This window comes from Chelonia mydas, chromosome 4 (assembly GCF_015237465.2).
Source record: "Chelonia mydas isolate rCheMyd1 chromosome 4, rCheMyd1.pri.v2, whole genome shotgun sequence".
In the NCBI taxonomy this organism is placed as follows: domain Eukaryota; kingdom Metazoa; phylum Chordata; order Testudines; family Cheloniidae; genus Chelonia; species Chelonia mydas.
Window position 1 is genome coordinate 61,473,646 of NC_057852.1, and position 12,093 is coordinate 61,485,738.

Below are 12,093 nucleotides of genomic sequence, written 5' to 3' on the forward strand. Positions count from 1 at the left end.
TTATTAAGAACTATTTTCTGTTTCCACATGACTTAGCTTTGCTTTCCAGTGGGGTAATACACAATCAAATACTTGAAAAATTTTACAATATTTTGCAGCCTTGATCTGGCAGTTTTTAGTCAAGCAAAATCCCCACTGACTTCATTTGGGAGTTTTGCCTGAGTGAAGACTGGATTGGGCCCATTATCTAGCAACCAGGGTGTGGGATAGTTCATGATACTTTTGTTTAAATAATTTTATAAGTTGAGATATCATTAAGCATTATGGGTAAAATTTTCAGAAGCACCTACACTCCATTTACAAACATAGTCTATGTACAAGCGGCGCAGAAGTCAAAAGCAATGGCTCATATGTGTCTTAGATATAGACTCTTATACATCACCCCAAATTGAGGCCAGATCATGAAACCCTTCCTCATGCTGGCCAGCAGTTATTCCTATATGAGTGAACATTGTCGTCAGTGATATCTGAGGGACTATTTGTGTGAATAACTGCTGGCCAGTGAGAATAAGGGTGTTGTGATCTGGCTGAGAATAATTACATAGTTTATTTAAACACAGGCTTTTTTGTGCAGTTTCAATTGTTTTTGGGGTGTCAGGATGAGTCTTACTCTATGATTAGTCCCATTGAAGTCACAGCTATTAAGAGGTACTCAGCAAGAGTAAGAGGATCTGAATCTGGTGCTATAGCAGTAATAGAATTTACTTGATGCAGAAATACTGTTTATACTATGAATTCACAAATAAAATGAGCCCTAGCAAGTAACTGCTGCACCACAAGTGTAACCTGGATAATACTGTAATCATGCAAGGGACTTTCCTTTGCTTCAGTGAACTTCTGAGATATTTACAGAAACATCTGGTCTTCCCTCAGGCAAAAAAACTGAGGCAGGATGAAGTTTGCTGGAATAGCTTTTTAAAAGCTAAGGCTCGTTAAACAGGTATAGCACAGTGTGACATACCGGGACACAATCCAGACTGAGGGTGTCTTGCAATGCCTTGCTGAAGTAGCTCCCACCTGGACCATTCACAAACAGATTTCCAGTATGCAAGCCATAGTCTGAGTGTCTGTGTGTAACTACGGCCTGCCCGTTACACCCTGGTTCTTGGCAGCCTTGATAATACTTCAGGATGATGCCAGCATACCCCCAGTCCCAGATTCTCCCCCTGAAATTGTCCTGTACAGCCCAGTCCTCTACTGCACAATTCAGAAATATTACGTTTGTTACGCCTTTAAGGGAATAATATGCTATCTTATTTCCTTAAATGGAGTTACGCAGACACTTCAATTTAAACACACTGGATTACATAAAATAATAAACCAAAGTGTATTAACTGCAAAGAGATTGTAAGTAAGAAGAAGTACAGACAGACCTCGACTTTACGACGTTTGACTTACGGTGAACGGCATTTATGACGTTTCTGAATTGACACCCTGATTCGACTTACGACAATTGGTTTTGACTTTACGATGCTTGGTCCCGCAATGGAATGGTTCCAACTTACGACACAATTTTCAGGAACCAATTGTGTCTTAAGTCCGAGGACTGCCTGTAATGAGGCATAAGGGTCAGAAATGATTACAAGACAAATAAAGATAAGCACTAGTAAGTGCTTTAACTTAACAAAATATATTAGATCCAAGCAAAATTGCTCTCCACATACTTCCAGCCAGGTTCCTGCTCGATGACTCAATATACTACTGCTTAAATGCAAATTAAGGCATACATACGGTCTTCGCTCAACACAGGCCTGTTTGACCAGTTTGGTGCTCTATCAGTTCTGAATGTGCATTCTTAACATCATACAGGAGAATCTTATAACCCCATATGACATGCCACACATTTTATCAGGACAATACTGACCAGCAAATAATGAGTTTTCAAATGATCCCTTACAAGGCATACTTTGTACAAAGATTATTACAATAGGGTTAGGGTGTGAATACAGAGATATGTTCTGTCACACACAGTTCTGATGTAACTGCATCTCTGACCCCACTGCAGTCTCAGACTGTAGCTATTATCTTTCTTTGGATAGGATTTCATAACGCTCTCCCTCCAGACCAGGAATTTAGGCAGCAGTTCCTCCTACTTTTCATTGTGATCACCTTAGCAAGGTTGAGGTTACTTCAGACTTTGATGTCCTATTATTTCTCATGGACAATGACAGGGTTTACAAGTAACCAGCCAGCCTTCACAAGGCACAATACGCTTACTTGGGATAGAAGCATTACAGCAGGGGTGGGCAAACTTTTTGGCCTGAGGGCCACATCGAGGTTCCAAAACTATATGGAGGGCTGGGTAGGGAAGGCTGTGCCTCCCTAAACAGCCTGGCCCCCGCCCCCTATCTGTCCCTCCCACTTCCTGCCCCCTGACTGCCCCCCTCAGAACCCCTGACTCATCCAACTCCCCCTGCTCCTTGTCCCCTGACTGCCCCCTCCTGGGAACCCCTGCCCCAACTGCCCCCTGGGGACCTCACCCCCTATTCACACCCCTGCCCCCTGACAGGTCCACCGGGACTCTCACACCTATCCAACCCTCCACCCCCCGTTCCCCATCCCCTGACTGTCCCCCCGCCCCGAACCGCCATCCCATCCAACCGCCCCCTGTCCCCTGACTGCCTCCCAGGACCCCCTGCCCCTTTACCATGCTGCTCAGAGCAGCAGGACTGGCAGCCGCGCCGCCTGGCCGGAGGTAGACATGCCGCTGCACTGCCCGGCAGGAGCTCGCAGCCCCGCTGCCCAGAGCACTGGTGGCAAGGCAAGCTGAAGCTGCGGGGGAGGGGGACAGCCTCCCTGGCCGGGAGCTCAAGGGCCGGGCAGGACGGTTCCGTGGGCCGTAGTTTGCCCACCTCTGCATTAAAGAGAAAACATTGCATAAACTAAGAAACAGTTTACACACATACTAAGCTTACTAGGTGCCACCCATATTCCAGATGGAGACCATGGTAGGTTTCAAAGCCCTTCAAACCTTTCCAGCAGGGTTTACCCTCTTAGTTAAAGTTTCATATCAAGTGTTGGATCAAGCCTCTAACTAAGTTCAGGCTGACCCTGTATACAGTTTGGGGCCTTTGCTTGCAGGCCCTCTTAAACTTGACCCCCTTAGTCCTGTCCCCTCAGGCTGGGATTTAATTATGCAACAGGTGAGGCTGGCCCCATTTCCCCTTAAAGGGGTGAGTCATCCTGGGAGACCCTCCCCCCCTAGTGATTTTAGTTCCAGCAGAAAGCTTTGTAAATCTCCCCCATGGAGCCAAAATATAATCCCTAGTTCACAGAAACTACACTCAACATTTATAGATAAAATAGTCTTTGAATTTTCCATGTTCCCATGGTCTCAGATCTACCACAAAGTATACTTGAAAAATGCTTAGCTAAATCTACCAACGCTTTTTTTGTAAATATGGTCTGCATTGTAACAAGCTTCATGGACTTTGTCTATGTTAGCTAGGGTGACCAGACAGCAAATGTGAAAATTCGGGTCGGGGTGGGGGTGCGGGGTAATAGGAGCATAAATAAGAAAAAAACCCAAATATCGGGACTGTCCCTATAAAATCAGGACATCTGATCACCCTAATGCAGGCTTTCTTTTTCTCAGTAACAGACCTCTTAAATTGCATTCACACAAGGTGACGTTAACGTATCCATAGCTACATCTCATTCTGTGTCTTAAATATGAGACCTTGAGATGTCTAGTAGCTCATTTATTTCACATATGACAACCCATGTTCCATTGTGATCTATATCATGAGGCTGGACCACTAGTGTTTTATGGGCTGTAAATCAGCACACACAAAGAAAGGTGTTCAGTACTGTTTTAAAGGCAGAAACTCAGCAGACTATTGTATGTTCTGCAATAGGTCCAGTCTACTGACTCACTCTGCTATCAGTGCTTGGGTTTTGAGGCAGTGCCCATAAGATGGCGTTTACGGGGCCCACCACTGCAGCTCCCTAACAGACCATATTTCCTGTTATTTTTAGGAAAACTTTTCCACATATATTTTTAGTTCTGCCTGAAAGCATATGCATTTCCTACTAAAAGTAGTACAGTATAGGAGAAAATCTGAGTGGGTTGATGGGAAAATCACCAAACCAATCTGGGAGCAAGTTAGCAGTGTGCTCATTATGTACTTATTATACACACACAGCTATTGCTTTTCATTCTAAAACAATCAGTAGTGTTTTACACTATCAGTAAACAATCAGTCGTGAAGAAGCTAATTTAAGATACATGGCCTGTGTTTCATAACTGTTTCTCATATTTGATTAGTTTGAAAAAAGTAAATTATTAGACCATTAAATCCAGAGTCTAGTAGTTCTCCTGCCCCCAATGTTGGCTGCATTTTGACTAAAGAACTTATGTGATGACATGCTACACATAGAGATTTACTGTTCCCATTGAGTAATACCCTCGTCACTACATTGGGAAGTGGGGTGTGGAGGAGGAGGAGGAGGTGGTTGGATCAGTGATCCCGGCTAGGGAGCCCGAAGTCGCCTTAAGGGTTAGTTTTGACTGGGATTTAAAGATCTGTTAGCTGAAGGTGTTAGCTAGTGCATTCCAGCATGTTGTACAACTCCAGGCTTTGACTTGACCAGCTAGCACGTGTTAAATGCACACTCTGTGTTGTCTACACTAGACTGTCAGAATGGGATATTTAGCACATTACCTAACAAGTTCTTATAATGCATCTTTTATTCCTAGCCAAGAAAAATCCTAAGACATTTGTTTCCTGAGTAAAAAAAAAAGTGCTACTGCCAGGAGAGGCAGTCCTTGCCTCCCTTCAGGCTCTCCCTCCCCCCACCTCCCAACCACCAGAGACGGACCCTCAGAGGAGACAGGAAGGCATTTGGGCTACCTGAATTCTTTTGGACTTCTCCCCTCCCCAAACTGATTTTTGGTCACAGTTCCCAGCGCCTGGACAGAGAGCAGGGTTCGCTGCTCATACTCCAGATGCCAGTGAATCCTGGGGCAACAACCCCACAAAACCCTACATCCAGCACCAACTCCGCAAAAGGAGGTAGGTGCTTAACTTCCAGTACCTTTGGGGATCAGGGCTCTGGCTTGCTCCTTTGTCCCCTTCCAGTCTGCCAAGTGTCACAAAGCGCCCACATGGAGCTGGGACCGGCTTTTGTTGGCTGGTGAGCAGAAGCCACATTTATTTTAGTGGTAAGATTGCTTGGGGGGTGGGAGAGGAGGTACATAGGTGCTGGAGCTAGAGGTGCTGTAGCACCCAGTGGCTGGACGTGGTTTCCCTTATATCCAGGGTTTACAGTTTGGCTCTCCGCAGCCCCCACTGTACAAATTGTTCCAGCGCCCCTGGGGTAGTGACAAGCTCTCGTAGGGGTCACCCGCTGGAGCTGAGTCTTTGCAGCATGGGAGGATGGGGGGGGCATGACCGACCCTCGTTTCTAGGGTACAGCAGACCCCGCTACACAGCAGCGCTAGCCAGGCCGGTGCCCCGGGTTTTGCGACACTGCGAGGCGCGCAGGCTACCACCCCGGCCGAGCCATTAGCCTTGGGGGGGCTTGGCTGAGTCCCAACGCCAGAGGACTCCAGCTGTTACCCAGCGCCCCGCCCCAGCTCCCTGAGCAGCGGCCGCCCCCGCGCCTGCAGTAGCCGGCTCCGCCATCCCCGCCCCGCAGCCCCCACAGCCCGGAGCGAGCTGGGGCGGAGCCGCCCCCTCCCCACGCGCGGGAGGCCGCCCGGGCTGGGCTGGCGGCGGGCACGCTGACCACAGGCACCCGCGTCCCCTGTGCCGGCAGCTCGGCGCTGCCTGCCCCTGCCAGGTGAGCAGCGCCCCGGGTCCCCGCCGCCACCGCGCGCCCGGAGTCCCCGTCGCCCGCCGAGCAGGCGGAGTCGGGCGCAGCGAAGCCCGGCGCTGGGCGGCGGCGCCAAACTTTGGGCGAGCCCGCCCGGAGCGCAGCGGGCTCGCCTCCCCGCCAGAGCGGCGCAGCGCGGCCCGGGCACGGCTCGGCGGAGGGAGGCGCGGCGCGGTAAGTGTGGCGGGGCCGGGGACAGAGCCGCACTGCCAGAACTAGCGCGCTCGGGCTACAGTTGGGAGGAGACGCCTGCCCCGAGCCTTCCCGCCCGTCCCCGCCTGCCGCCAGTGATCGTCTGGGGGCAGCTCCTTTTGTTCCCCGCTGGCGCCGGACTGGGTCGTTGCAGGGCGGGTTCTTCTCCCCCTTCGGACACGGGGCTGCTCAGCACCAGGGAAGCAGCCCCTGCAGAGAACAAGGCGACCTGTTATTGAGCCCAGGTTTCCCAAGCCAGCAGTAGAGGCTGGCAAAGGTGGCTCTTCCTTTACCCTGGGGCTGGCTACGCCTCAGACCTTGTAATCCTCAGCGCCCACCCCCCGGCGGATGCCCTCTGGGTCGCTGCTCACCTCAATAAAACCTTTAACTTCAGATGCTGGGTGGCTGAAAATGGGCAGGTGAAAGTGATAAGCTCAGAGCCAGTCTTTTAATGTCACCCCACCAAATGCAGAAAGAGAGAGAGACACACACACTAGGGATCCCCGGCTTTTAATCTTCTATAGGCACAAGCTTACATACACAGTGCCTGGCTCTGGCTTTAGTACAAATTTTTAGATCCTGTTAATCAGGAGCAGCAAGGTGGTCATGAATTAGTAAACGGGCAGCATCCCTAGAAAAGTGCACAGGGGATTTTTAATGAAGATTGGGGAATGTGGTGCATGAATTAAACATTTTTTTAATCCAAGTTCACCTCAACCCAATTCCATGTGCTTTACAAATGCAGCATAATATTAATAATAGATTAGTTTGTTTATAAATGTAATGTATACAAGTAACCAGCCAGCCTTTTGATTCTCCTTTTCTCATGACTTCTCTGTAAATCTTCTACATTCCATCATTCATATAAAGTTACGTACATATCTCTAAGGGAATTGTATGATTAGATATTCTAAAAATTATTTATCACAACACATGATGCTGTGCAATAGGTACAGTTTGCCAATCAACACACTATCACAACTGAAGAGCTTACAGTGGGAAAGAATAGCTAGGTTCAGAGCAGACAGGACACAGCAGATAGTATAGATCAGAGAGACATGTGGTTTCTATAGTACTGTGGGAGAGCTTGATTCGTCACCAACTGTGCAAGTTAATATTGTAGAACTTGTCTAGTTTATCTCATTTGTTAACCAAACATCATTTCTTCTCTGCTGGAGTTTCAAACCTCCTCTTCCAACTGTGCTGTGTTAACAAGAAATACTACCTTCAAAAGAAGCAAACTCCACACAGTACAGGAATAAAGAAAAAATGTGTCAGGATGAAAGCTAATTGCTTTTTTGCTTAAAAGAGGGTGAAGGGAGGCAGGAGAAGGGAGGGGAATAGAGAAAAAAATAGGGAGAAATATTTTGAGAAAAGGAAGGATAAATGATTTGATAGTGTATGTTTTCCTCCAAGGTCTGGCCACTGTCTCACGATGCAAAGGGTTGGAACCCTGCGAACCCATCGAACGGTAATTCTCCTGCTGTTATTTGTAAACATGATCTACTCTATTCTCCAGTGCATAATTCTGAGATCTTTGGGAGTCTAGCAGTATTGGACTCTTATCAAATATCCACTGTAATAGCAGATACAGGTAGTTCTCAGGTTTCAGAGTAGCGGCCGTGTTAGTCTGTATTTGCAAAAAGAAAAGGAGTACTTGTGGCACCTTAGAGACTAATTAGTTATCAGGCCACAGTGAGAAGGAAAAGGCAGTTCTGAGGTTTTGCATAGCATTATCTTTGTAGATCATAAAAAGCATCACCTGTATTTATGGCCCTTACTTGTCCTTACTCACTTTGCACAGTATTATAGTGCAAGTTACAAATTAACTCTAACATGCTTTAAATATAGAGCACCAAATTATGCCCAGTTATATCCATGCAAGCACATCGAAAGCATAGGGTTGCATGGGTGTAGCTGAGTAGAATTTGACTCAATATGTGCAAGGAAGACAATGTGATTTTGATATCCTTACCAAAAGTCCCATTAACCTGAAAGGGAGGGGGATGCGACCTGCTGTTCTCTTTCACTGTAGTCAGAAACTTGGTTGGCAACTTCCGCTGAGAAAAATGGGGGTATTCTTCCACGATAAAAGAAATGTTACCTACTTTTTATTTCTTGGTTTAAATTAGAAGTTAATGGGTTATACAGACAATCCAGAACATTACTAATGTTTTCTAGCTATTCTGCTTCTTATTGTGGTGTGCAGTTAAAGTGGTGTTTGTAGCTGTCTTGTGATACTGGCTTTCTTAAAGGAAAATGTCAGGAATTAGCCCTAATGGTGTAGAGCAGCAGGTTTCTATTTACTATCTAAAAATATATGAATAAAAATGTGAATATTGAAAGTACTTTGAGGAAATACATGTCACTATTCCCTTGGTGAAAGTTTGGAAGAGAATTCTATTGACATAGGGCTGTATTGGGTCATTGATCCTCCTGCAGTATTCCCATTGGTATCAATGGCAGTTTTGTGCAAAAGTCAATAGTGGTTTGGGGTATTAGTTTGTGACAAAGGATGTGTTGCTCAGCAGGATCCAAATCTTCCTTCCTTTGCCCAAGTAAATATACTCCACTGTCTTCAAACTGCATTTGAGCTGTATTTCAAATTTCCAGCAGGAGTTATATCTGAGTAAAGATTAAAGGATTGGGCTTCAAATGAATGAGTGAGAAAGTGTGGACGTACCAAGTGCTATCTTGGAACAGATCATTGGCCCATCTTCTGTAGTCTAATATCTCACCTCTGGTAGTGGCCAATACCCCCAGCTTCAGAGGAAGGCAATACAGTAACTTTGGGGAAACTTCTTGCTGAACCTAGCCAGTGGTATTTATGCCCCACAGCCTAACCAAATATCTTTTGTTGTCTCGGTTTAGCTATTGTAACTTTAGATGATACGGTCGCTCATTTGAAAGTCTAACCTTCTTTTGGAACCACACATTATTAACAAAAAAAATCCTATTGCTAATTCTACTTAAATTAGAACAAACTAACTTTAATTTTTTTATGTTTCAGATGAAGTCTGCGTAGACAGTCTTTGGTTTACTCCAATTTTCTGTGTTTTTGCTGTGTTTCAGAGACAGCTCCACTGCTTATTTTGGAGTAGTCCAGTTAGCTGCAACCATGGGCCCTATGGGAGTACTGGTGGAAGAGAACCGCACAAAAGAAGTAAAAATGGAGCTGTACACCAGGCTATACTTGCCAGGCCTCACCACACCACTCAGTGAGCTGGCATCTGACCCCAAACCAGAACTGAAAGACAGTACCAACCTGGTCGAGGTGCAGATAGTCCTCATCATTGCCTATTGCTTCATCATCCTGCTGGGGGTGATGGGCAACTCCCTGGTGATCCATGTGGTCATCAAGTTCAAGAGCATGCGTACTGTGACTAACTTTTTCATTGCCAACCTGGCTGTAGCTGATCTGCTGGTGAATACACTGTGCCTGCCCTTCACCTTAGTTTACACACTGTTGGGAGAATGGAAGCTGGGCCCAGTGCTGTGCCACCTGGTGCCTTATGCCCAGGGCCTTGCAGTGCACGTGTCAACTGTCACCTTGACTGTGATTGCCTTGGACCGGCACCGCTGCATTGTTTATCACTTGGAGAGCAAAATCTCCAAGCGAATAAGCTTCCTGATCATTGGCGTTGCCTGGGCTGTCAGTGCGCTACTGGCTAGTCCCCTGGCCATCTTCCGTGAGTACTCTCTGATTGAGATCATTCCTGATTTCAGGATTGTGGTCTGCTCTGAGAAGTGGCCTGGTGAGGGGCAACTCAACTATGGCACCATCTACAGTGTCTCTATGCTCCTGATCCAATATGTTTTGCCTCTGGCAATCATCTCCTATGCCTACACCCGTATCTGGACCAAACTAAAGAACCATATCAGCCCTCGGGCTGGGAATGATCACTACCACCATCGGCGGCGGAAGACCACTAAGATGCTGGTGTGCGTGGTTGTGGTGTTTGCTGTAAGCTGGCTGCCCTTTCACACTTTCCAGCTTGTCAGTGACATTGACAGTAAAGTGTTAGATCTGAAGGAGTACAAGCTAATCTACACAGTGTTTCATGTCATTGCCATGTGCTCAACCTTTGTTAACCCTCTTCTCTATGGCTGGATGAACAGCAACTACAGGACAGCCTTCCTCGCAGCCTTCCAATGCGAACAGCGACTGGATTCCATTCACCCTGAGGTATCAGGAGCATTCAAAGCCAAGAAGAACTTGGAAGCAAAAAAGAATCATTGCACTGGAGCCCCTACCAATGTCTAAGAATGTCAGGCATACAAAAAAAAAAAGGAATATACTCTGGCCAGAGAGAGATCCGTTTTGACAGATGCACTTTTTATACACAGTTTTAATCATATACGATGGAAGAAAACCAGCAAGTTAAGGTGTCTGTTCTGTAATTCCAGAGAGAGTTGGTTGCCATCAACCATATACAACTCCAAAGAAATATAACAGAGATTTCATTTATGGCTGTCTGTATTGTGGTTGGAAAGAAGTCTCTGCCCCAATCTTTTGCTACGGCAGCAGTAATGACAAAGGCAAGGAAAGTGTTTGCCATTCTTGCCCTAAAGAGGATGAATAGATTAATTGAGCCTCAAAACTGGAATTTGGCAGTGTGGACATTGTATGCTGCAAATAGGGAATCCTTCAGAAGCTCAAAGTATGTTCTAAGAGTGAGGCTGGGGTTTGGTGTAGAAGCTCATACTTTCCATCTCTTCTCTACTGCAACTACTCTGCAAAATGAGGGTTTCCTTAAGAAGATACACCACCATTTTTGCCTCATATTTAAGTAATATGAATAGGGTTACCATAGAATAATTCCTAAAATCAAACTACTACTACTAGAGCATTTAGGTCAGGAAAGTTTAAGTTTCTATCCTATTTGTAATCTGGTTTCTGCTAAAACAAGTGGAGTAATAAATAATTCCTTATGACTCAGCCACAGTTATGCTGGGGAGAAAAATACAAATCTGGGGCCTCATCCTGTATTCACAACATACCTAGAGCTTTCTTTCTGCCTTAGAGATTGCTAAATAGGACAATACACTTAAAAGGGAATTTGGAGCAGGCAGTGAATGCAGACTCGGGTCTTCTGTGAGCACTTCTTAAATTGAGAGGACCACTAATGCTTGAACTTCTAGGTACTACTCCAGTGTCTGAAGTACCATTAACTCTATGGGTTTTGAATTATTCCTACCTAATAAAGTAGGACAAAATTTGATCCTTTTGAAAGGCTGCTAAATATTAATGTGCTTTTCAGTGGTTGTGGTTTTATGTCACACACATCCTGCCTTGGATCTTTTCCCATCATCAGCCACTATAAGATTAAAAATACCTGAATGAAGTGTAACCTAGTAACAGTATGCTCAGTTTATATATATTAACCAGTGAACTCTGCATGTTATAGTAATAGTTACATTTCTTTGGCTCAGGTAGAAAACTTGACTCTGTTGATTGTATTGTACATGGCAACGTGCAACTTTTCTGTGTCTTTGTCTAGCCTCATTGAGCTCATTAAAGTTAAAGAGTTCAAGCTAATTTCAACCACTTTATTCCAAGTTAATTTTGCTGCCTATCTGGAGGTGGGGTGGTGGGGGTGGGGTTTGAGACTCCAATAAGCTGTGATACTTTCCACTTCTCAGAGATATTCTCCATAGCTAAATTTCACTCAAATTCCTTAATTTTTCTATTTCTCATTGTCCTCTAAATTGTTTGTGAATGTTATTACATATGATCTATCTAGTATTTTAGTGTGAGATGTCATTACATCATGGATTTTTATCAGGTGGGGAGATTCATCTTTATATATACGATATCCTGCCCTTGTTTCTTACACTGCCATGAAATCGTTCAGATGTGTATCTTCACACTCAGAGAAGGAGGGAGCAAGAGAGAGGGACTAAACTGGCGTTTACTCAAGTAAGGAAAGATATCCATTACTTTTACAAAGCTTCACCAAATTAATTTTTGTCTCAGTGATAACAGTGCCCAGAATGTTTGTAGTTAGCCCACGCTGTTAAAAAAAAATTTACAGGCTAGGAATTACTGGGAGAGATTACTGATATTTCAAACCTATGATGTAT

The 12,093-nt window shown here is 45.4% G+C and overlaps 1 protein-coding gene across 3 annotated transcripts; it reads left to right on the forward strand.

Annotated features, from left to right (window-relative positions):
- The first annotated feature begins 5,647 nt into the window (after positions 1-5,647).
- NPY2R (neuropeptide Y receptor Y2) lies at positions 5,648-10,362 on the forward strand. Of its 3 annotated transcripts, none has more exons than XM_043545874.1 (3): positions 5,648-5,784; positions 7,426-7,480; positions 9,082-10,362. In XM_043545874.1, the coding sequence occupies exon 3, from the start codon at positions 9,128-9,130 to the stop codon at positions 10,271-10,273; it is 1,146 nt and encodes a 381-aa protein (XP_043401809.1). In that variant the 5' UTR covers positions 5,648-5,784; positions 7,426-7,480; positions 9,082-9,127; the 3' UTR covers positions 10,274-10,362. The 3 variants fall into 3 exon arrangements, with proteins under 3 accessions (XP_043401809.1, XP_043401810.1, XP_007071359.2); XM_007071297.4 differs by lacking the exon at positions 5,648-5,784 and adding an exon at positions 5,820-5,991; XM_043545875.1 differs by lacking the exon at positions 7,426-7,480 and having other exon boundaries at positions 5,667-5,784.
- Positions 10,363-12,093: the final 1,731 nt, after the last annotated feature.

Bases quoted from the DNA above. Each gene is read 5' to 3' on its own strand.
- NPY2R (XM_043545874.1), top strand. From the start codon at position 9,128: ATGGGCCCTATGGGAGTACTGGTGGAAGAGAACCGCACAAAAGAAGTA.